Source organism: Eleutherodactylus coqui, chromosome 9 (assembly GCF_035609145.1).
Source record: "Eleutherodactylus coqui strain aEleCoq1 chromosome 9, aEleCoq1.hap1, whole genome shotgun sequence".
Lineage (NCBI taxonomy): Eukaryota > Metazoa > Chordata > Amphibia > Anura > Eleutherodactylidae > Eleutherodactylus > Eleutherodactylus coqui.
This window is the reverse complement of record NC_089845.1, coordinates 101,582,669-101,607,879: the sequence shown is the minus strand read 5'-3', so window position 1 is coordinate 101,607,879 and position 25,211 is coordinate 101,582,669. Positions and strand designations below refer to the sequence as shown.

Genomic DNA, 25,211 nt, shown 5'->3' with positions numbered 1-25,211 from the left:
TTTCACATCCTCAAAAAAAAAAAAAGAAAAAGAAAAAACCACAACAAGGTCTCATCAATTTCATGCTGAAATACACAGTGAATACATATTACATGTAGAGATGAGCGAGCATACTCGCTAAGGGCAATTGCTCAATTGAGCATTGTCCTAAGCGAGTATCTCCCCGCTCGGGAGCAAAGATTCAGCTGCCGGCAGCTAGCGGAGAGCGTCGAGGAACGGAGGGGAGAACTCTCTTTCCCTCTCTCCCCCACGCTCATGGCCACAACTCACCTGTCACCCACTCGCTAAGGACAATGCTCGATCCAGCAATTGTCCTTAGCGAGTATGCTCGCTCATCTCTAATTACATGTAGTCACTGCATATATTTTACACAATCCTATTGACTTTAATGGGATATTTTGGTCTGTAATATGGACCAATATAGGATATGCTGCGTTTTTTTTCACAGTGCAAATCAATGGGGTTTCAGCAACTGCTTATTACGCACAAAACACACTGCATAAATACACCCATGTGAATGACCGCTAACACCGATAAATTGAACATTAACCCTTTTGCAATCCAGTTTTGGATTCAGTCTTTTAGGGGCTTTCTCTTTCTGCCATTATACAATGGCGCCATCTGCTGGCTAGAGCCAGTACTGCAGTATGTGATATGCTGGAGAGGTCCCCGACAACAGAGCGACCAGTAATATACAGTAGGAATACCCTGCCAAACGTCTTCCGACATCGGAGCTGTACAGGCTTCAATCAGCATGTTGGAAGACGTCAGACAGTGGATTGGAAAGGGTTAATCTGTGTGAGAGTGACCTATTATAACTCCAGGTAAACATTCTGAATGGCTGCTGTATTAGATACCTCCTATGGCCTTTAGAAAGGAAGCTATTTATCATGGTGTCCATCCACGGTATCAGAGGAGTTGCGGTGCACTTGATGCACATTGGCTTTGATTTTCCCCACACCATTACTCCACCTCCAGCAGCCCGACAGGAAGGGGTCATCGATTCATGCTGCTTGTACCACATCCTAACCCTCCCACCAGTATGGTAAAGCAGAAATCTGCACTATTGTGACCGGGCAATCCGTGCTAAGGAACGAGAAGTTGTGCGTTCGGATACATTAGTTGGAGCGCCAGCGTTGTATTCGGCTGCTCTTGACTCTGCAGTGCCTATTGGCCAGAACGATTCCTGACATCCTCCTCTGATCCTTTCGACAAGTAGTTTCCATCCACAGGATCCCCTTTCCCTGGATGTATACAATGCACACCGTTAGACGAGGAAAACACTTCAGAATAGCAGCGACATCCCGGCCAGTCTAGCACCGATGACCAGACCTTGTTGGAAGTCGCTCAGACAGACATCTAATGGAAAACTTGCCACGGCATTTTAGGATAAACTCTGAGGATTATGGCACCAAATGCCATATGGGGAAGCACCAATCAGGAAAGGGCTGGGGTTCTCTAATATAAGGACCATTTGGGATATACCAGCTCTACGCAGAGGCTGCAAGACACCACTGAACTTCATTGGGGCAGTGCAGGGACTCTGTAGTTAGCATGGTACCTGGCAGCACTGGGGTGCCCATGGAGTTCGCATGTTCTCCTCGCACTCTCTACTGGTAGTTTAAAGCAACCCTCCTGCAGAAACAGATTGCTGAACACCTTATCCGACAGCCTGATGTACACGGCCTATAATATGCATCATTAGTCTAAGACACTACATCTGCTTTCATTGACCAGTCACATCAGCATGCTGAGTCTATTACTACTGATGAACGGGTGCATCAGGTGTCATAGTAGCTGTACGGCCATCTTTGTTTCTCCTGGACTGGACGGACGCTTAAGTGGCTTTCTATAAAATAAGCTATCAGACTCTTTCCATGACCACGCCACTAGAGATTGACTCCTCCAGAAAGAATAGGAAAATAGAGGTTTAACACCCCCCCCCCCCCAATGTATTTTAATGAAGTGATAAATCAAATAAAACACAAGATCCTTTCCAAAACTTCCCCAGGCCTTCAGATAGATATTAGCAGTGGAGGTTTGTTACGTCTGGATGATTATTGCAGTCAAGCCTCTCTCACGTAGTAAGACAGATAGATGAAGGTTTTTTTTACACTTCGTTAGCTCCGGAAGAATGACGGGATCCTGGTGGCTAAGAAGGTTTAAGGGTGCGAGCCAGCTTTACCTGGGCCACTATGTTATCAGCATTAGGGAGCAGTCATTTTCTCTGGGAGTCAAGGAAGTCGGGGAAAGGCAAATGCTGGGTTGATCCTCCAGGTTTGTGGCAAGGCATCCATAGCTGTAGGACAGTCCCTGGAATTGGGGGAAAGGAACTGATCCACCTTGTGGTTCCTCCTGTTCACGAGTAAGTCTATTTGAGTATTACCCTACTTTTCCACTAAACTCAGGAAGACCTCTAAGGATGGAGACCCCTCTCCCGGGGCCGACCTGATGGCTTATAAAAGACAGCCTCTTTAGAGGAGTTGCTGAGAGAACCCAAGTTGAAACCCAACAAAGGGTTTTTTTTTGTGCCAGACCCTGAAGGTGGCCATGTCTCGTGCACCACAGAATGAAGGCCACCTCCATGGTATTATCTAAGTCAAGTAACACATGATGCATCTTTGTCAGATGCTTCGTCTGTTGTAAAGCCTTCCAGACTGCATATGGATCTCTGAAATTTGAGGACTGTTGGATGTTTTTTTGTGGTTTTTTTTAAAGATCATTTCCCGATACTGAAGATTGCCCTGTATGGGCTCCCCAGTACTAGGCGTCTGTGGTTATAAACAGAATCCGATCCCACTGAAACCCCTTTGTGTAAGTTGAAACTTGGCATCCCGCAAAGTCTGCCTTTTCTGACATTTACTGCCCAAGCTTTTGTGAACAACATATCCCAAACAACCACAGAGGCCATGAGTCTTGCCCAAGGATATGGCATCCTTGTTTTGTGTTGGAATTATCTTTTCAGTTGGCATTAAAGAGGGGTCATTCCATGTCAAGTGGCTTAACTTGGGAGAGGGTCCCTGCTTGACCACCTTCAAATTTTGCTGAGGTTTTTACAGAATGTTCCTACACCACCTGTATAAAGTTCTGCGTGGTTTCAGCTTGGTGTATAGCCTGGTTGAGGCGCTAGAGCCATTTGAATAAAAGTCTTCCCTCGCAGGTCGTTTCGAAAAAATATCCAAGTTTGTGTTGCCATTCTTCTTGATTTAAGCAAGCTAATTCACAAAAACTTGGTGTTTCTGGTCAACTTTTTGTGCAGAATTCGAAAAATTTACAGGCAGGGCTCCCTAAGCATTTGTTTGGTGGCTAATAAGGCCCAAAGTGGTTGATAAATGTCGCAAGAAAATTGTCTACAAGATGGGTAGAGCCTTCAAAGTGTGCGCTTAGCCTCAGGTACATCTTCTTTCAGTATGGTGATCCAATCCCCATAACTCCTCCTCATTAAAAGTGTAAAGTCTCTTAAAAGGGTAATCCGGTGATTTAAAGTGCAAGTTATATGCTTCCTAAGGCAATAACACGTAATAACATTATAACTTGTCTTACAAAGCTGCAGAGATACGGTGTTACCTGCGGTCTCCCTCACTTAGTTCTCCATTGGTATCCAGTGGTTATGTCCTGTACGCTCCGCTGTTTTACTGGCGACACAGTTTGTAAACGTGCACTTATCAGTAGCTGGTGGTAGGGCATTGTGGGAGATGTAGTTCTTACATACCCCAGCAGTCATTTTAAATAACAATGTGGAACTCAGAAGCTGGCTGGAAAGTAGCGGTGGCGCAGGCCGGCGAAAAACAGGTACTGAAATTCAGTTTGAGAATGGATGTTTGGAATAATGTCAGCAAGTTGAAACATTAGGGAAACTTTGACAATTTTGCCCAGTCTCGGGAAAACCCCTTTAAGCCTCCTAGGAACGAAGGAACCTGCTTCTGGTTTACACCATTCCACTTAGCTTCTGTATGTAGTCGTGAGCTGGAAAAGTACCTCTACATGGCTTTCCCAGATGCCAGAAAACTTCATAAACAGGATTTGTTTTCCATTTTTAGGTTTTTCCATCTTTAATGTACCTCTGATGACTTTAGTGAACTTGTCCATATCCTCAGGATTAAAAAAAACTTTTTTTGTAATCATTGTGCTCATCCATGGAATTACCGGCCTCTGTCCTTCCTTGACATCAGAGAGGTACACGCTCCTACTGGAACCAAGTAACGCAGAGCGGGTTCGCTTTAGTGAGGAACATGAAGTAGAGGAAAAGCAGAGAGTGGAGCAAAAGAGGATGATAAAGCGGACAAAGTAAAATGTATCTAGCCTTACTAAAGCTTTAATATCAGCCATAAAATCAGGTGCCTCATCCTTAATCTTAGCACTACTGGAATTTCACCGCAGTTTAGTAGATGAAACCAGTACACATTGGATATAGTAGAGCCAGATGACTCCTCGTCTCCCCAACTAGTAAAAGAGGAAGAGAAGGGTCGGCCTCACTTACAGGGCTACGCGTGGACCCTGGGCACTCAGGGGTCTCAGCGTTTGCATGGGCTGGAGCGGTCATCCTGGAGAGATTAAAGGAGCTGAATGCAGTTGAATGTGTTTGAAAATGTGTTAAAACGAGGCATTTTAACAGACGCCTGTGTGAGAGCAGCCTTACTTCTCAACATCTATTAGGGGAGAAACTGTTGGTCCACATGTACGTTAAATTCGTGGCTAATTTTTGCATAAACACGATCAAGGTAAATTAACAAGAAGAGTAAATGCAGCGGAGGAAAATCTGTTTTGCACTACATGAAATCTCATCCACATTTCAGAAACAATCTGCAGCATAAATGAACCCCGGTGCTGATTGTATACACAGCAACATTCACTGTGTGCAATACGTCGCTCGTTAAATAGACCCTAAGCTTACGTCATACGGGACAGGTCCAGTGCTGATTTTCTGTGTAGAAAACCTGCAGCATTTGCAGTAGCAACAAAGTAGAGGAGATTAACACAAATCTGCAGACGGAAAATTTGCGCAGAACTGAGCTACAGTGCAGATTTGAAATCTGCAGGATGTCAATTTATGCTGCAGATTTCACCTGTAGCAATGCAGAGGAAAATCTGCAGCAATTACTCTTAATTCCACACCAAAAACCGCATCATTTGAAGTTTTTGCAACTTTGGATTTTGATATGCTACAGATTTTCCATAGAAGACTCCCTTGTGGCAGACCTGTAAAAGGGTCATCTTATATCCAAAGCAAAAAAAAACACTACTCACCTCTTTAATCCAATCACTGTTCTCTATAGTCACATGCTATGTTACTGGCATCATGGCTCCCATTGCGGAGCAGTGATGCCAGTAGTATAACACATGACCTCTAAGGCCACCGACTGGCTGCAGCAGTCATGTGCTGGCTGCTTGCAAAGTAAGACCCGGGGGCACTGTTGGCACATCTAAGGTAGATTGGCAGTGCATTGTAGAAGCGAGTAGTGATAACGCCTTTAAAGGAGACTCTCTGGGCCTGTACAAGCAAAGATGGCTGCACGAGCTTCTCTGACTGCATGACACACTGTGTACTGGTAGGCATCATTAGTCTTAAGGCCCTTCTAGACACGATTATCGCTCAAAATTCACTTAAAAGCAATCCTTTGCACGATAATCATTGCTTGTAAATGTGCCCATATTTCACTTTTCTGCCGAACGATGATTGTATGTTCGGCATAAAATCCATCATTTGGCAGAAGAGCTGGTAGCAGAAACTTCATGCTGTGTTCTCCACTGGGAGCATTGATAACATTGTCTCAGCTGTCAGCCCCACAAGAGAACAAAGAGAATATATTCAGAAAACAGACCACCAGCTGTTCACTGAATATAGCGCCCGGCGGCTCACACATTAATAAGCTACTAATTGGCATTAGTACCAATAAGTAGTTTATGCAAAATTATCGTTCAAAAGCCATCTTTTGAGCTATCATCTTTGTGTATAAATGGGCCCCAAGACACTGCTTTTCTTCATCAGTGCTGTGGACATGAGCAGTGCTGGCCGGTCACACCAGCATGTAGGGTCTTAGATTACCATTGCATACTATGGGCAGTGTACATCAGGTAGTCAGATCGGTACATCCATCTTTGTTTGGAGGGTTACTTTAGGAGCTCATGTGATGAATATGGAAACTAAATAGGCAAAAATCGGCAGACAAAAGAGGATTTACGGGCTCTAACAACTGTGCAATGACGTATATGACCAGTTTATCAATATTGGATGTAGAGAACATATATAGCATTAAATATCCAGTTTTTATCTAACTGTATCATACAGCGTGGCGATACACGATTACTGGAACACCAGCGATGCGCTATGACATTCACAGCAGACATCCTTCTTCAGTCATGGTTATGAAATCCTTCTAACTTACAAGGGAAGTAAAACCCAAGAACCACATTCCACAAATGGCATCAAAGGGCATTCCAAAGAACAAAAACCGATATAAACCAGAAAAGATGAAGAATTCTCTTTATATCCCCCACATATCTGCATCATACCAGGCTCAGCACATCACCGGAGCAGAATCATGTCTGGCAATGTACACATTACGCGTACGTCCACACAAGCAGATGTCGTCACAGATTACCCATGATTCATTGCAACTGGTAAAATCTGCTGTGAAAATCTGTAGAATTAACACACTACAAATGTAAACTCTACAAGGACATTTATCTGCTTCCGATTTGTTAAAATCTCACTCAATAATACACAAATCCAGAAGGAAAATCCACAGCATGTCCCATGTGAAAGCGCCCTCCTCAGGTGACTTCACACATTGCGTTAATATTGCAAACTTTCCTCCTCTGATTTTTCTGTGGAACGTCTGCAATATTTCCCGTAGTAGCCACGTGGAGGAGATGTCAAACGTTTTATCTACATAGAGCATTTCTGCACAGAATCTGAAGCGCATTTGAAATACGCTGTAGACTGTAAATCTGCAGCTTGCCCGTGTAGGGCATGTCCATATGGGGCAGATTTGGCGTGCGGACCCTCAGCAATGAAAATCTGTGGCATTTACCGCAGCAGCAAAGTGAATGAGATTTTAAAAACCTCGATGTCACCAACTTTGTCCTCAGAAAAAGTAAACTGCATGAATGAACAGGCAGTGTGGAATTTAAATCCCCAGCATGTCAATATAACAACGGATTGTTGGTGCGGAATCCACATCTTCAAATGAGGGGGTGAAATCCACATTGAAATGCACTCTAAATGGCGTGGTATTGGATGTGGATTTTGGGCTGTGGAAGGTCTGCTGCAGACACTGACCAATGTGGACATACCCTTACGCTGGGGAAATTGGACTGCAGATTTTCAAGGAGGGTTGAAATCAGCTGCAAATCTGCTACAAAATCCACTGCAAAATCTGCACCATTTAGGTCTAAATTTGACAGTGGATTTTCCGCTCTAGAAAGCCAGCAGCATTTACACGCTGTGTGAAGGCACACTTACAGTCTCAGGCATTAACCATTTATGTGTGGACGTAGCCGATCTCCTTCCTGGAAAATATCTTCAAGTAGAAACTACCTGCAGCAGCTCCAGAACATAAGTACAATAAAGCATCTAGAGACAGAAGAATTGTGCGGCTCCAAGAAACCATGGATAAGCCAATAACGAATCATCACGTCGGATGAAGACATGCACAAGAAGCAAAATCTCCCTCCCTTAACAGAGGCAACAGGCAGGCAGGGGGCTTCAAGTCTACTCTACCAGGGAGAGGGGGAGCTCACCTTCTGTAATGCCTCCTGCTGCTCCGGGGTGAGGGGAGGAAGCCCAAGCTTAGACGAGGTACTTTGTCCATTTTCCAATTTAATGGAGTCACCGCCCTGTAACAGAAGATAAACACTTTAGTGATGCAACGTCCGCAGATCACCGTATCGTCTGAGCTGACCAGTCACATCTCCCAGCGCTGCTTGCACACCGCCAGTGCTTAGACAGATCGGACAAGTAGGGTTTCTAGAAGTCAGTGGGGTGGAAGTAGTAAAGCTGGTGCGCCACAATTCTTTGCAACATATCAAAAATAGCGGGGGACGGCAAAACGAGCAGGAAGTGCAAGGCGGGAGGGGGGTGTGTGGAGGGAGGCAGCACATCAGCTTAAACAAACAAGAATTAGGGTGCCTGTCCACGGGCGAATCACGCCCTCTGAAGCTTTCCATGGCATCGCATGGCGGAAAGCCAAACACATTTCATGTCACGGCTGCAAGCAAATGTAAGGGGGCTCATTGGAACCCTAAGAATAAACTGAGTACCCTAATAATACAAAACTGTACCCTCTATGTGTCCTCCTAGCGAACAGCTCAATAACCCTGTTCCTCCACAGAGCAAATACCCCCTCACTAGGTACAACCTGTCTCAACAGCGCCCCCATAGCACACACTTGTCACTGCCCTCCCTTCCGATGTATAAAGCCCTCACACCTCCACACAGTTCTCTCTGTCCTCGTCCCCCACATCAATGTAGTCTACAGTGTCCTGTGGCATCCCTCCCGTCATCGTGCCTCCCTCACGCATCCTCTCCGAATCGTCCCCCCCCGCCTTCGTAGTGTTCAACTCAAGCGTCCTATCCGTGTCTCTCCCCCCATCATCTTCGCATTTTCCCCTCAAGCGTCCTCTGCGTCTCCCCCCATCATCTTCGTCGTTTTCCCCTCAAGCATCCTCTGTGTCCCCCCATCATCATCATCGTCTTCGTCGTTTTTCCCTCAAGCGTCCTCTGTGTCCCCCCCTATCATCTTCGTCGTTTTCCCCTCAAGCGTCCTCTGCGTCTCCCCATCATCTTCGTCGTTTTCCCCTCAATCGCCCTCTGTGTCCCCCCCCCCATCATCTTCGTCGTTTTCCCCTCAAGCGTCCTCTGTGTCCCCCCCATCATCTTCGTCGTTTTCCTCTCAAGCGTCCTCTGTATCCACCCCATCATCATCGTCTTCGTCGTTTTTCCCTCAAGCGTCCTCTGTGTCCCCCCCATCATCTTCGTCGTTTTTCCCTCAAGCGTCCTCTGTGTGTGCCCCCCATCATCTTCGTTTTTTTTCCCCTTAAGCTTCCTTTGTGTGTCCCCCCCTATCATCTTCGTCTTTTTTCCCTCAAGCTTCCTCTGTGTGTCCCCCCCTATCATCTTCGTCTTTTTTCCCTCAAGCTTCCTCTGTGTGTCCCCCCCCATCATCTTCGTCTTTTTTCCCTCAAGCGTCCTCTGTGTGTCCCCCCCCCCCCCATCATCTTCGTCTTTTTTCCCTCAAGCGTCCTCTGTGTCCCCCCCATCATCTTCGCCGTTTTACCCTCAAGCGTCCTCTGTGTGTGTCCCCCATCGTCTTCGTCTTTTTTCCCTTAAGCTTCCTCTGGGTGTCCCCCCCATCATCTTCGTCTTTTTTCCCTCAAGCGTCCTCTGTGTCCCCCCCCATCATCTTCGTCGTTTTCCCCTCAAGCGTCCTCTGTGTCCCCCCATCATCATCATCTTCGTTGTTTTCCCCTCAAGCGTCCTCTGTGTCCTCCCCCATCATCTTCGTCGTTTTCCCCTCAAGCGTCCTCTGTGTGTCCTCCCCCATCATCTTCGTCGTTTTCCCCTCAAGCGTCCTCTGCGTCTCCCCCCCCCATCATCTTCGTCGTTTTCCCCTCAAGCGTCCTCTGCGTCTCCCCCATCATCTTTGTCGTTTTCCCCTCAATCGCCCTGTGTCGTCCCCCCATCATCTTCGTAGTTTTCCCCTCAAGCGTCCTCTGTGTCCCCCCCCCATCATCTTCGTCGTTTTCCCCTCAAGCGTCCTGTGTCCCCCCCATGATCGTCGTTTTCCCCTCAAGCGTCCTGTCCCCCCCATCATCTTCGTCGTGTACCCTCAAGCGCCCTCTGTGTCCCCCCCACCGCCATCATCTTCGTCGTTTTCCCCTCAAGCATCCTGTCCCCCCCATCATCTTCGTCGTGTACCCTCAAGCGCCCTCTGTGTCCCCCCCACCGCCATCATCTTCGTCGTTTTTCCCTCAAGTGTCCTCTGTGTCCCCCCCACCATCATCTTCCCCTCAAGCGTCCTCTGTGTCCCCCCCATCATCTTCCCCGTTTTTCCCTCAAGTGTCCTCTGTGTCCCCCCCACCATCATCATCTTCCCCTCAAGCGTCCTGTGTCCCCATCATCTTCCCCGTTTTTCCCTCAAGTGTCCTCTGCCCCCCCCATCATCTTCCCCTCAAGCGTCCTCTGTGTCCCCCCCATCATCTTCCCCGTTTTTCCCTCAAGTGTCCTCTGTGTCCCCCCCACCATCATCATCATCTTCCCCTCAAGCGTCCTCTGTGTCCCCCCATCATCTTCCCCGTTTTTCCCTCAAGTGTCCTCTGCCCCCCCCCCCATCATCTTCCCCTCAAGCGTCCTCTGTGTCCCCCCATCATCTTCCGTTTTTCCCTCAAGTGTCCTCTGCCCCCCCCACCATCTTCCCCTCAAGCGTCCTGTGTCCCCCCCACCCCCATCATCTTTGCCGTTTTTCCCTCAAGCGTCCTCTGTGTCCCCCCCACCCCCATCATCTTCGCCGTTTTTCCCTCAAGCGTCCTGTGTCCCCACCCCCATCATCTTTGTCTTTTTCCCCTCAAGCGTCCTGTGTCCCCACCCCCATCATCTTCGTCTTTTTCCCCTCAAGCGTCCTGTGTCCCCACCCCCATCATCTTCGTCATTTTCCCCTCAAACGTCCTGTGTCCCCACCCCCATCATCTTCCGTCTTTTTCCCCTCAAGCGTCCTGTCCCCCCCTCATCATCTTCGTCGTTTTCCCCTCAAGCGTCCTCTGTCCCCCCATCATCTTTGTCGTTTTCCCCTCAATCGCCCTGTGTCGTCCCCCCATCATCTTCGTAGTTTTCCCCTCAAGCGTCCTCTGTGTCCCCCCCCCATCATCTTCGTCGTTTTCCCCTCAAGCGTCCTGTGTCCCCCCCATGATCGTCGTTTTCCCCTCAAGCGTCCTGTCCCCCCCATCATCTTCGTCGTGTACCCTCAAGCGCCCTCTGTGTCCCCCCCACCGCCATCATCTTCGTCGTTTTCCCCTCAAGCATCCTGTCCCCCCCATCATCTTCGTCGTGTACCCTCAAGCGCCCTCTGTGTCCCCCCCACCGCCATCATCTTCGTCGTTTTTCCCTCAAGTGTCCTCTGTGTCCCCCCCACCATCATCTTCCCCTCAAGCGTCCTCTGTGTCCCCCCCATCATCTTCGTCGTTTTCCTCTCAAGCGTCCTCTGTATCCACCCCATCATCATCGTCTTCGTCGTTTTTCCCTCAAGCGTCCTCTGTGTCCCCCCATCATCTTCGTCGTTTTTCCCTCAAGCGTCCTCTGTGTGTGCCCCCCATCATCTTCGTTTTTTTTCCCCTTAAGCTTCCTTTGTGTGTCCCCCCCTATCATCTTCGTCTTTTTTCCCTCAAGCTTCCTCTGTGTGTCCCCCCCTATCATCTTCGTCTTTTTTCCCTCAAGCTTCCTCTGTGTGTCCCCCCCCCCCCCCCCCCATCATCTTCGTCTTTTTTCCCTCAAGCGTCCTCTGTGTGTCCCCCCCCCCCCATCATCTTCGTCTTTTTTCCCTCAAGCGTCCTCTGTGTCCCCCCCATCATCTTCGCCGTTTTACCCTCAAGCGTCCTCTGTGTGTGTCCCCCATCGTCTTCGTCTTTTTTCCCTTAAGCTTCCTCTGGGTGTCCCCCCCATCATCTTCGTCTTTTTTCCCTCAAGCGTCCTCTGTGTCCCCCCCCATCATCTTCGTCGTTTTCCCCTCAAGCGTCCTCTGTGTCCCCCCATCATCATCATCTTCGTTGTTTTCCCCTCAAGCGTCCTCTGTGTCCTCCCCCATCATCTTCGTCGTTTTCCCCTCAAGCGTCCTCTGTGTGTCCTCCCCCATCATCTTCGTCGTTTTCCCCTCAAGCGTCCTCTGCGTCTCCCCCCCCATCATCTTCGTCGTTTTCCCCTCTAGCGTCCTCTGCGTCTCCCCCATCATCTTTGTCGTTTTCCCCTCAATCGCCCTGTGTCGTCCCCCCATCATCTTCGTAGTTTTCCCCTCAAGCGTCCTCTGTGTCCCCCCCCCATCATCTTCGTCGTTTTCCCCTCAAGCGTCCTGTGTCCCCCCCATGATCGTCGTTTTCCCCTCAAGCGTCCTGTCCCCCCATCATCTTCGTCGTGTACCCTCAAGCGCCCTCTGTGTCCCCCCCACCGCCATCATCTTCGTCGTTTTCCCCTCAAGCATCCTGTCCCCCCCATCATCTTCGTCGTGTACCCTCAAGCGCCCTCTGTGTCCCCCCCACCGCCATCATCTTCGTCGTTTTTCCCTCAAGTGTCCTCTGTGTCCCCCCCACCATCATCTTCCCCTCAAGCGTCCTCTGTGTCCCCCCCATCATCTTCCCCGTTTTTCCCTCAAGTGTCCTCTGTGTCCCCCCCACCATCATCATCTTCCCCTCAAGCGTCCTGTGTCCCCATCATCTTCCCCGTTTTTCCCTCAAGTGTCCTCTGCCCCCCCCCATCATCTTCCCCTCAAGCGTCCTCTGTGTCCCCCCCATCATCTTCCCCGTTTTTCCCTCAAGTGTCCTCTGTGTCCCCCCCACCATCATCATCATCTTCCCCTCAAGCGTCCTCTGTGTCCCCCCATCATCTTCCCCGTTTTTCCCTCAAGTGTCCTCTGCCCCCCCCATCATCTTCCCCTCAAGCGTCCTCTGTGTCCCCCCCATCATCTTCCGTTTTTCCCTCAAGTGTCCTCTGCCCCCCCCCACCATCTTCCCCTCAAGCGTCCTGTGTCCCCCCCACCCCCATCATCTTTGCCGTTTTTCCCTCAAGCGTCCTCTGTGTCCCCCCCACCCCCATCATCTTCGCCGTTTTTCCCTCAAGCGTCCTGTGTCCCCACCCCCATCATCTTCGTCTTTTTCCCCTCAAGCGTCCTGTGTCCCCACCCCCATCATCTTCGTCTTTTTCCCCTCAAGCGTCCTGTGTCCCCACCCCCATCATCTTCGTCATTTTCCCCTCAAACGTCCTGTGTCCCCACCCCCATCATCTTCCGTCTTTTTCCCCTCAAGCGTCCTGTCCCCCCCTCATCATCTTCGTCGTTTTCCCCTCAAGCGTCCTCTGTCCCCCCATCATCTTCGTCGTTTTCCCCTCAAGCGTCCTCTGTCCCCCCATCATCTTTGTCGTTTTCCCCTCAAGCGTCCTCTGTCCCCCCATCATCTTTGTCGTGTTCCCCTCAAGCGTCCTGTGTCCCCCCCATCATCTTCGTGTTCCCCTCAAGCGTCCTGTGTCGTCCCCCATCACTTTCGTCGTGTTCCCCTCACGTATCCTCTCTGCCCCCCCACCCCATCACCTACGTCGTGTTCCCCTCACGTGTCCTCTCTGCCCCCCCACCCCATCACCTTCGTAGTGTTTCCCTCACGTGTCCTCTCTGCCCCCCCATCACCTACGTCGTGTACTCCTGACGTGTCCTCTCTGCTCCCCCATCACCTACGTCGCGTACTCCTCACGTGTCCCCCCCCCCCCATCATCTTCGTCGTCGTTTTCCCCTCAAGCGTCCTCTGGGTGTCCCCCCCATCATCTTCGTCGTTTTTCCCTTAAGCGTCCTTTGTGTCCCCCCCATCATCTTCGTCGTTTTCCCCTCAAGCGTCCTGTCCCCCCCCCCATGATCGTCGTTTTCCCCTCAAGCATCCTGTGTCCCCCCATCATCTTCGTCGTGTACCCTTAAGCGCCCTCTGTGTCCCCCCCACCCCCATCATCTGCGTCGTTTTTCCCTCAAGCGTCCTCTGTGTCCCCCCCATCATCTTCCCCGTTTTTTCCTCAAGTGTCCTGTGTCCTGACCCCCCCATCATCTTCCCCTTAAGCGTCCTCTGTGTCCCCCCCATCTTTCCCGTTTTTCCCTCAAGTGTCCTCTGTGTCCCCCCCACCATCATCATCTTCCCCTCAAGCGTCCTCTGTGTCCCCCCATCATCTTCCCCGTTTTTCCCTCAAGTGTCCTCTGTGTCCCCCCCACCATCATCATCATCTTCCCCTCAAGCGTCCTCTGTGTCCCCCCCATCATCTTCCCCGTTTTTCCCTCAAGTGTCCTCTGTGTCCCCCCCACCATCATCCTCCCCTCAAGCGTCCTCTGTGTCCCCCCCATCATCTTCCCCGTTTTTCCCTCAAGTGTCCTCTGTGTCCCCCCCACCATCTTCCCCGTTTTTCCCTCAAGTGTCCTCTGTGTCCCCCCCACCATCATCATCCCCTCAAGCGTCCTCTGTGTCCCCCCCATCATCTTCCCCGTTTTTCCCTCAAGTGTCCTCTGTGTCCCCCCCACCATCATCATCTTCCCCTCAAGCGTCCTCTGTGTCCCCCCCCATCATCTTCCCCGTTTTTCCCTCAAGTGTCCTCTGTGTCCCCCCCACCATCATCATCTTCCCCTCAAGCGTCCTCTGTGTCCCCCCATCATCTTCCCCGTTTTTCCCTCAAGTGTCCTCTGCCCCCCCCCCCATCATCTTCCCCTCAAGCGTCCTCTGTGTCCCCCCATCATCTTCCGTTTTTCCCTCAAGTGTCCTCTGCCCCCCCCCCACCATCTTCCCCTCAAGCGTCCTGTGTCCCCCCCACCCCCATCATCTTTGCCGTTTTTCCCTCAAGCGTCCTCTGTGTCCCCCCCACCCCCATCATCTTCGTCTTTTTCCCCTAAAGCGTCCTGTCCCCCCCCCATCATCTTCGTCGTTTTCCCCTCAAGCGTCCTCTGTCCACCCATCATCTTCGTCGTTTTCCCCTCAAGCGTCCTCTGTCCCCCATCATCTTCGTCGTTTTCCCCTCTAGCGTCCTCTGTCCCCCCATCATCTTCGTCGTGTTCCCCTCAAGCGTCCTGTGTCCCCCCCCCATCATCTTCGTGTTACCCTCAAGCGTCCTGTGTCGTCCCCCATCACTTTCGTCGTGTTCCCCTCACGTATCCTCTCTGCCCCCCCACCCCATCACCTTCGTAGTGTTTCCCTCACGTGTCCTCTCTGCCCCCCCATCACCTACGTCGCGTACTCCTGACGTGTCCTCTCTGCCCCCCCATCACCTACGTCGCGTACTCCTGACGTGTCCTCTCTGCCCCCCCATCACCTACGTCGCGTACTCCTGACGTGTCCTCTCTGCCCCCCCATCGCCTACGTCGCGTACTCCTGACGTGTCCTCTCTGCCCCCCCATCGCCTACGTCGCGTACTCCTGACGTGTCCTCTCTGCCCCCCCATCGCCTACGTCGCGTACTCCTGACGTGTCCTCTCTGCCCCCCCATCGCCTACGTCGCGTACTCCTGACGTGTCCTCTCTGCCCCCCCATCGCCTACGTCGCGTACTCCTGACGTGTCCTCTCTGCCCCCCCCATCGCCTACGTCGTGTACTCCTGACGTGTCCTCTCTGCCCCCCCCCCATCGCCTACGTCGTGTACTCCTGACGTGTCCTCTCTGCCCCCCCCCCATCGCCTACGTCGTGTACTCCTGACGTGTCCTCCCTGCCCCCCCATCGCCTACGTCGTGTACTCCTGACGTGTCCTCCCTGCCCCCCCCATCGCCTACGTCGTGTACTCCTGACGTGTCCTCCCTGCCCCCCCCATCGCCTACGTCGTGTACTCCTGACGTGTCCTCCCTGCCCCCCCCATCGCCTACGTCGTGTACTCCTGACGTGTCCTCTCTGCCCCCCCCATCGCCTACGTCGTGTACTCCTGACGTGTCCTCTCTGCCCCCCCCATCGCCTACGTCGTGTACTCCTGACGTGTCCTCTCTGCCCCCCCCCCATCGCCTACGTCGTGTACTCCTGACGTGTCCTCCCTGCCCCCCCCCCCCCATCGCCTACGTCGTGTACTCCTGACGTGTCCTCCCTGCCCCCCCCCCCCCATCGCCTACGTCGTGTACTCCTGACGTGTCCTCCCTGCCCCCCCCCCCCCCATCGCCTACGTCGTGTACTCCTGACGTGTCCTCCCTGCCCCCCCCCCCCATCGCCTACGTCGTGTACTCCTGACGCGTCCTCTCTGGCCCCCCCATCGCCTACGTCGTGTACTCCTGACGCGTCCTCTCTGCCCCCCCATCGCCTACGTCGTGTTCCCCTCACGCGCCCTCTCTGCCCCCATCATCTTCGTCGTGTTCTCCTCGAGCGTCCCGTGTCCCCCCCATCATCTTCGTCGTGTTCTCCTCAAGCGTCCCGTGTCCCCCCCATCATCTTCGTCGTGTTCTCCTCAAGCGTCCCGTGTCCCACCCATCATCTTCGTCGTGTTCTCCTCAAGCGTCCCGTGTCCCCCCCATCATTTTCGTCGTGTTCTCCTCAAGCTACCCGTGTCCCCCCATCATCTTCATCGTGTTCCCCTCAAGCGTCCCGTGTCCCCCCATCATCTTCGTCGTGTTCCCCTCAAGCGTCCCGTGTCCCCCCATCATCTTCGTCGTGTTCCCCTCAAGCGTCCCGTGTCCCCCCATCATCTTCGTCGTGTTCCCCTCAAGCGTCCCGTGTCCCCCCATCATCTTCGTCGTGTTCCCCTCAAGCGTCCCGTGTCCCCCCCATCATCTTCGTCGTGTTCCCCTCAAGCGTCCCATGTCCCCCCCATCATCTTCGTCGTGTTCCCCTCAAGCGTCCCGTGTCCCCCCCATCATCTTCGTCGTCGTGTTCCCCTCAAGCGTCCTGTGTGTCCACCCCATCATCTTCGGCGTGTTCCCCTCTTTGTCATCAATGCGCATCTTCGTTGTACCCCCCTCGTCTTCACCAGGTTTCCCTCACACGTATTCTCCACATAGTTTCCCCTCAGTACGTCCTCTCCATATACCCCCCCCCCCTTCCCCCTCCGTGCCGCCCCCTGGTGGTCGTCTCCCCCTCAATCTTCCTCTCCGTGTCGCTCACACCCTCACTTATCCTCCCTCACCTCATCATCCGCCTCTCACGTTCGCTCCCTTACCCTCCCCCTCACACGTCGTCGTCCCAGCGGTCACGCTCCATCTCCCTGCTCTCTCACGTCTCCTATTTTTCGGGCCGCCCGTCTCTTCTCCACACTCTCCCCTTCTCCCCCATCCCCCCTGACTCTGGGTTCTCCCGTTTAAACTTACCAACATTACTGCAGCCGCCATTCGGTGCTCCGGGCTTAATAGTAGCAGATCCATGAATCACGCGAGAACTGGAGAAACTGCGCGGAGCGGCGGAAACCTCGCGAGAGCACATGACTGCAGAGAACCTTCGCGAGAATGAGGCGGGGTAGTCACGTGACTCATACTACTCCCGCGAGATTTCCTTTGTCAGTGGTGAGGTTGTATTTTTTTTCTTGTTGTTTTTTTTTAAGTCATAACTTTATTTGTAATAATGTCTGATCACTGGTCCTGAACGCATATTAGCACTAACTGCTTAGGTTAAGCAGCGCTGCTGATTAGAGCCACCTGATTGGCTCTTCGGCGCCACGTGACTACACAGCGTGCACGCGCATTGCCTTCAGCAGCCGTGCACTACACAACAGTTGCTTAAAGGGGTTGTCCCGAGGCAGCAAGTGGGTCTATACACTTCTGCATGGCCATAATAATGCACTTTGTAATGTACATTGTGCATTAATTATGAGCCATACAGAAGTTATAAAAAGTTTTATACTTACCTGCTCCGTTGCTGGCGTCCTCGTCTCCATGGTGCCGACTAATTTTCGCCCTCCGATGGCCAAATTAGCCGCGCTTGCGCAGTCCGGGTCTTCTTCTTTTCTGAATGGGGCTCCGTGTAGCTCCGTGTAGCTCCGCCCCGTCACGTGCCGATTCCAGCCAATCAGGAGGCTGGAATCGGCAATGGACCGCACAGAAGCCCTGCGGTCCATCAAGACAGAGGATCCCGGCGGCCATCTTCAGCAGGTGAGTATGAAGACGCCGGACCGCCGGGATTCAGGTAAGCGCTGTGCGGGTGGTTTTTTTAACCCCTGCATCGGGGTTGTCTCGCGCCGAACGGGGGGGGGGGGGGGGGGGGGGGTTTAAAAAAAAAAAAAAAACCGTTTCGGCGCGGGACAACCCCTTTAACTTAGCAGACGTGCACTACACACTACACTTAAGCAACACGGGGTTAGGTTTAGGGTTACGGTTTAGGGTTAGCCCTAAACCTAACCCTAAACCCTCAAACTAACCCTACACCTAACCCTAAACCGTAACCCTAAACGTAACCCCGTGCTGCTTAAGTGTAGTGTGTAGCGCACGTCTGCTTTACTGTATTGTGTAATGCACGGCTGCTGAAGGCAATGCGCGTGCACGCTGTGTAGTCACGTGGTGCCGAAGAGCCAATCAGGTGGCTCTAATCAGCAGCGCTGCTTAACCTAAGCAGTTAGTGCTAATATGCGTCCTGAACTGTCTAATGAGGGCAGACGTCCTGCCTGTTATCCCTCCTTATTTTAAGGACCCTATAATACCACATAATGCAGCACCATGTACAAACAGCGCCAACATAACACCACCGTGCAGTGTGTAGGCAATATAATACCATCACACAGCGGCAGCATAATGCAACCATATAACATACTAATAATAGCATCCAAATAGTATCCAAACAATACCGCCAAACCATTGCAGCGTCCGAGGGGCAGGCCCACAGCCGAGGAGACAGCGGGGTAGAGAAAGGGCTCTACCATCACCTCCCACTAAGGGTAGCTCGGGACCGGACCACGTTACTGCTGGGGGAGATCAAGGGATAGTAAGTGGGAGTTACCTTAAGTCCAGTTGTCACTGGTGACGCCACTATTCCATCCTCTGAGGTGGATCTTCCAGATGTAATAAAATAGACCACACACAGGGTAAATTTCTGAATGAGAACCAGGAATGGTCGGCTCTGTCCGTTTACTGCAAACAGTCCTGGTACAGATATAACAAGCCAAAGTCGTGCAACAGGGAGGATTCTCAGGGTATTCGGACAATCCACAGTCCAGGTTATCTGTGTGATTCCCGCTCCCGCTGACTCTACCGGTCAGCACTCACTCTGCTGTTTCTTCGTCTTCTCGCTATGGAGCTGTTTGTTTCACTCCTAGCGCTCACCAGAAGCGCTGAGGATACCTGGGTTAATTAGGCCCAGGCTGAGCATCAGGCCATCGCTCAGCCTCCTCCATGCTCCACACACAGACCGACTTGTCTGGTGTGCGGGCGTCAGACCGCTTAAGAAGCTTGAGAAAGGCCAATATGGCCGAAACGTTGCCATTTTTGTATGTAATGGAGGAATAAAACTTTTCTATGGATTAGCACCCCTGCATGCTGCGAAGTCTTCTTTTGCATTTATGGATACTGTCCAGGAGTGGGATTCGGTCTCCTGAATACTTTGGCTGTTGCATCTGTTTGCCCGACCCAGATTGGGGTTTACATTGGTGCTGCTGATGCAATTTTCTACGCTATACCAAGACATTGACACAAGACAGACATATAACATTATGGAGGGGCCTTATTAACTCTGGACCACTACACCATGTCCAAATGATACTGTCTCTAAATAATTCAGCCATACAGTGCCAACAGAAGTACTGCATATGGATGCAACGCGTTCATCTCCACATCGCAGTCTACGTCAGGCCTGGTTTGCGATAAACAAATAGTCCGTACATTGAGAATGACATCTGTATTCGGTCAGGGATAATTGATTCGCCGTCCCTCAGTAACGGTACGATTCAGTGGTCAAAGAAAGTTTTTTTTAAAAAAACATGGTAAACGGTTAAAATGAATAAAAAGAAAACGTACAACAGCAGATTTACTGTGTTGTCATTGACCTCAACCTCAGTGTCGTATGAGAAAATTGGACCTGGGAAACAATATTGACACCTCGGAGTCATGTGACCAAATGTAAAATGGGCTAAAAAAATCATTCTTGTTTGCAGGTATCCAAACTTCAGATCGCCGCCGTGTATTCTGGACCAAGAAAGGCATATTATGAGATCCAACTGAATGTACACAGCTGATGTCATCAGCATCTTAGGCCGTTTTCACAAGGCTGAGAAAATCGCATGAGATTTGTGCGTTGCTAGACGCACAAATCTCGCACGAATATGAACCCTATTCTTTTGAATGGGGTTATACACATGAGCGATTCTTTTCCCACATTGCATTGTGGTGCGAGAAAAAAATCGTGTGCTTTGGGAGTTCCCTCGGATCGCATCACCCATTGTTTTCAATGGGGCTGGCACAGCATCGCTTGACGTGCGAGGTGTTCACAAGTGCAATGCAATGTACGGTTCCTTGGCCTCATTGGTACAAATGCTGAGGCCGCTGGGGAATGGCTACAGTGATCATGTTACACGATCATGCTACCCAAAAGTGAGTGAGGGACTGGAGCGGTGTAGATTGGAGCAGCATGGAAAGAAAAAGGGGTGAGTATAGACCGTCTTTTTGTTTTGCTGCTTAAAAACGGAGATTAATTCTTTGAGGGCATTATTACAGAGAGGAGCACTATTACTGAAAGAGAGAATGCAGGGGTATTATTACTGAGTAGGAGCATTGTTACTAGGGCGTTTGCATGCTGGGGCATTGCATGTGGGCGCATTATTACTGAGCAAGCATGATGAGACATTATTGCTGAGCAAGGGCATGTGGGAGCACTATTATTGTGAGGGTGTCTCTAAGAGGCACTATTACTGTGATGGAATCACTAAGGGGCACTGTTGCTGTGATGGAGCCACTAAGGGGCACTATTACTGTGAGAGGGTCACTAAAGTGGCACTATTACTGTGAGGGGGGCCCCAAGGGGCACTAATACTGTGATAGGGTCAATGAGGGGCACTGTTACTGTGTGAGGGTCACTAAAGGAGTACTATTACTGTGAGAACATCACTAATGGGTATTATTACTTTGAAGGGGTCACTAAAGGGCACTATTACTATGATGGGATAAACTAAGGGGCACTAGTACTGTAAGAGGGCCACTCAGGTGCACTATTACTATGAGAGGGGGGTCACTAATGGGTATTATTACTATGAAAAGACACAAAGACTGGCCAAGTATAAAAGAGGCATGGGCTAACTTTTAAAAAATGCTGCGCCAAGTAGATCACAAGATTTGCCCCTCTTATCCTTGTTCAGAAGTTGGGAAGTATGCATTCATCCTTAGGGTTTGGCTAGTACATCCTTCATACTGTAACTCACAGATACAATTCACTAGATTAGTTATGTGCTTAAAACCACATGTGAGATGCCGTCTGATACTGAATTTTCCCCAGTTATATTAAATTGGAGTTATTTCTCTGCATCAGAGATTATTCTCCATGTTGGTCTTTTCATTTGGTGGTTTTATAGTTTTTATAGGACCCATAGTGACCGATTTATTGGCCTTTCTTAGTCTTCTAGGTGCTGAAATGTTTTTGATAGTATTGGCCCAATGGATGGTCGTATCGACGTATTGTCCGCCACCTGGGTCGTTCTTACCAGACTGTTAGGGGGTGTTGGGACCAGTGGATGTGTGAGGGCACACAAGGTGACCGGGCTCAGGACCCCCGACAGACCACCAGTAGAGAGGAGTGTCTGATCGTCCAACAAGCACGAGCAGCTCCAACTGTTTTGTTGTCCAACACCCATAGACAGGTGGTGCCATAGTTACACCTCTCTGTCTGTTGAAACCATTTCCAGGTGCTTGGTTGAAGGACACTTCATCTTATATCGCTCATTACCTGTACAGCCTCTGACACCCACCGTCACCTCCTTTTGCAGGGGTTTCGTGAACGATGAAACTTAACACTACGGAGTGGAACCGGGTTGTCTTCAGCAACAAATCCAGGTTTAGGTTGGGCAGTGAAGACGACTGTATTCGTGTCTAGAGACCTCGGGGGGAACACCTCGATCCTGCCTTTGCTGTTAAGCGACACACTGCGCCCTGCTGGTTTGATGTTCTGGGGGGGCCATCGCATACGACAGTCAGTGACCCCTAGTAGTGGTAGGAGGGACAATGACAGCTCAGCGATATGTTCAGAACATCCTGCAGCCACATGTGTTCCTCTAATGGTGGCTGCCAACAGTATAATGCTCGGCCGCACACAGGAATGTCCCCACAACATTGTCACACTTCTGTGGTCTGAGCAGTCGCCAGATTTTTCACCATATGAACACGTATGGGATCATCTGGGATGGCAATTTTGACAGCCTACAAGTTTGCACAATCTAGAGGCTCAGTTACAGTAAACGTGGAGCGATACGTCGCAGGGCACCATACAGAACCTGTATGCCTCGATGCCCACCCGTATCACATTTTGTATCTAAGCTAGAGGCGGTACAACAGCGTACTAGAACTTCCTGCTCGCCCATGTCAAATCTTGTATCCAAGCTAGAGGTGGCCCAACAGTGTACTAGAGCCACCATGCCTATCTTTATCACATCTGGTATCCAAGCTAGAGGCGCTACAACAGGGTACTAGAGTCTCCATGCCCCCCTGTATCACATCTTGTGTCCAAGCTAGAGGTGGTACAACAGGGTACTGGAACCTCCCTTCAAGGGGACATTTCTCCACAATAAATGATCTTTTTGTGCTGATATTGTAAACACTTACTTATAGCAACGTTACAATCACACAGAGAAAGTTTCATTTGATTCCGACAACTTCTAGGGGAGGGATGTTTCTGACAATGGGAGTATTATAGGCTTCGTGGAACTAAGCATCTCCCTCCAGGATTTGCCACTCCCTTATCTGGGAACTATTTGTTGGTCGACAAGACTGTTGTAAGTCCAACACCTGCACTCAGTTACAGTCCATTACTGGGCCATTCCTATCCTTTTCTGTAAGTTAACCATTGTTGCAAAAACCGCTGATTGTAGCCTTAGTTCCTGACGCACTGCTGCGCCGCAGTATACATTGTTACCTCGAAGAAAATATCTCCAATCAAAAAAGTCCGTAGCAATCACAAGAAAGGATTAAAACAAATTTGTGAAATTCATCGGTTGTACCAGCTAAATCATTGGCGCGCTTATGTCTGTAAGATTCAGTCTACAATGCAGAGAAGATCATTTTGTCATGATAATCACACTATACAGTTAGACTATATACTACTGAACGCACAACATCTCCCTCTACCATGACTTGTGTGCCTGAACCTTCAGCAAGGAGTTGGTGGGAGATAAAGAAAATAGCTCCAGGGGCGACAGAAAAAGCACAAGAGACTCTTCCTCCATGCATCTTTTTTGTATTTTTTGCTTTGTTATTAGTAGTGTTCTTTTTGGGGGGCATCATTTCGATGTTTGCCCCTGGCTAGGTGCACCCCTGACTGAATGCAATGGTGGAGAAGTGAGATGCCAGCTTGCTGCTCCATCATGCACCCTTTCACTGCTGCTTCCCATGCAGACAGCCACCTGAGTGATTTCCTCCATAGGAGCAAGGTTATATCAGACACTAAGGAGTCATCATAGTGTGTGGTGGGCACTAAAGGAGCATCACTGTGTGCACTTTTTCTTTGTGGGGACATTATTAAGGGGGCATCATTGTGTGGGGTCATTACTAGGGGCACTTTTTTATGGTGGGGCCCCTAAGGAGGTATCTGTGTTTGGAGATATTATTACTGTGGGTGGCATTCTTACTATGTGGAGGGCACTAATGGGGCATTATTACTTTTTGGGGGCACTATTACTGTTTGTCACACAACGTGGACAGTAAAAAAAAGTTATGGGACACAAAGGGGCACTCTTACTTTGTGTTAGACAATGGAGGGCACTATTACAGTTTGGGGGCACAAAGAGTGGAAGGTTAGAGGCTTGGCTTAGTGGTAAGAATTTGCTGTAGTGCATATCATGATTGCAGTGGACACTTGTGTAATGGTTCTAGCTAATCATGGGGCATCCCAGCAATGATCACCATGTTACCAGACGACCCGATCAGTGTGAAGCAACTATCCAAGGTAAACGACCCCTGACAGTTGTATCCAGTCCTAGGTATAGATACGGTGACAGTTCCCGGGAATATCGGATAGAGTGCACCCACTTTGTGAAGGGCTTCCGATTGGCTTCTGGGATCAGGCAGAGGTTTGCAGTAGGATGGAGAAGAATAGCTGCGTCCTGTGTGCAGCACAGGAAACAAAGTCCTCACTGTTCATTGATGCAAAAACAAACAGTCATTGAGACGGATTCAGGATGAACCGGGGCTTCTGGGTAATCACAGGGGAACAACAGAGGTCTTATAAGACATGACTAGTGTGTGACTAGTAATATGGTCAGTGACCAATCACTCCACTAGAGGGCACCTCTGCCCTCCCCAATCCGGTACAACGCTGCGCCTGGCTCATCTCCATATAACACAAAATCTCTGTTCTGCAACCTGCGGCTCTAAAGCTGCTGCAAAACTACAACCCCTAGCATTCTGCTGCCAGAGGATGCCGGGAGTTGTAGATCTACCACAACTAGGAAGGCTGCTTATATTGCTTCTCAATATGCAAAGCATTGAACCCCGAAAGAGTGTTACAAAGTTTATGAAAACATCTTTAATTGTTGTTCAATGGGACAAACATATGCTGTACAGTATCTATTGGCTTTATGGGGCACATATATCCTGTACAGTATATATAGACCTCTGTGGGGCAGACTTTCCCACAGTATATTTATTCCGACTCTTCCTTACAGGGAGCGCCGGTTATTCATTCTGTCTGGTCTGATTCCCTGTCTGATCTCTTTGTCTGAAGATCTGATCTAGTTTGGTTGCTACACCTGGTTTTACTTCTTGTCTGACTCCCTATCCAAGTCTCAGTCTGAAGGTGGATCTGGTCTAGTTTGGGGTTCCCTGCCTGTTCATTTACTATTACTTCTGGGGTGTTTGTATATCTTATTATTCCCTGTGCTATTGTGACCTAATATATATTGTAACTCATCTACACTTTGCCACTATTTCCTGCCATCACCTAGGGAAAGTCAGGGTCGCCCCAGGATCTTGAAGTGAAGTGCCCTCATCAGGGTGAGCACTCCACTTTTAGACAGGGATCTCCTGTATTCTGGGTCTTGGCTCAGTTTCCCATGTCCTCAATTGTTTTATCTGTGTTTTCAGAGGCGTACATATAGTAGATATAAAAGGTCTACACACCCCTGTAAAAATGCCATGTTTTTGTAATGTTAAAAAATCGGATAAAGATGAATTATTTCAGATTTATTTGCACATTCGGTGTGCCCAATTATCTGTACATTGAACTAGAGATGAGCGAACGTACTCGGTAAGGGCGATTTCGCAATCGAGCACCGCGATTTTCGAGTACTTCACTACTCGGGTGAAAAGTACTCGGGTGCGCTGTGGGGCGGGGGGTTGCAGAGGGGAGTGGGGGGTAGCAGCGGGGAACAGGGGGGAGCCCTCTCTCTCTCCCTCTCCCC

The 25,211-nt window shown here is 50.2% G+C and overlaps 1 protein-coding gene across 2 annotated transcripts in view; it reads right to left on the bottom strand.

The window, feature by feature from the left end:
- The window catches only part of PUF60 (poly(U) binding splicing factor 60), a 37,237-nt gene extending 20,100 nt beyond the window's left edge, over positions 1–17,137 (bottom strand). For both annotated transcript variants that reach the window (XM_066578194.1, XM_066578196.1), the window contains exons 1-2: positions 16,999–17,137; positions 7,744–7,839 (exon numbers count right to left, since the gene is read on the bottom strand). In XM_066578194.1, the coding sequence (XP_066434291.1) occupies positions 7,744–7,839; positions 16,999–17,052 (150 nt within the window). In that variant the 5' untranslated portion in view covers positions 17,053–17,137. The remainder of the gene's footprint in view (positions 1–7,743; positions 7,840–16,998) is intronic.
- Between the last annotated feature and the right edge of the window lie 8,074 nt (positions 17,138–25,211).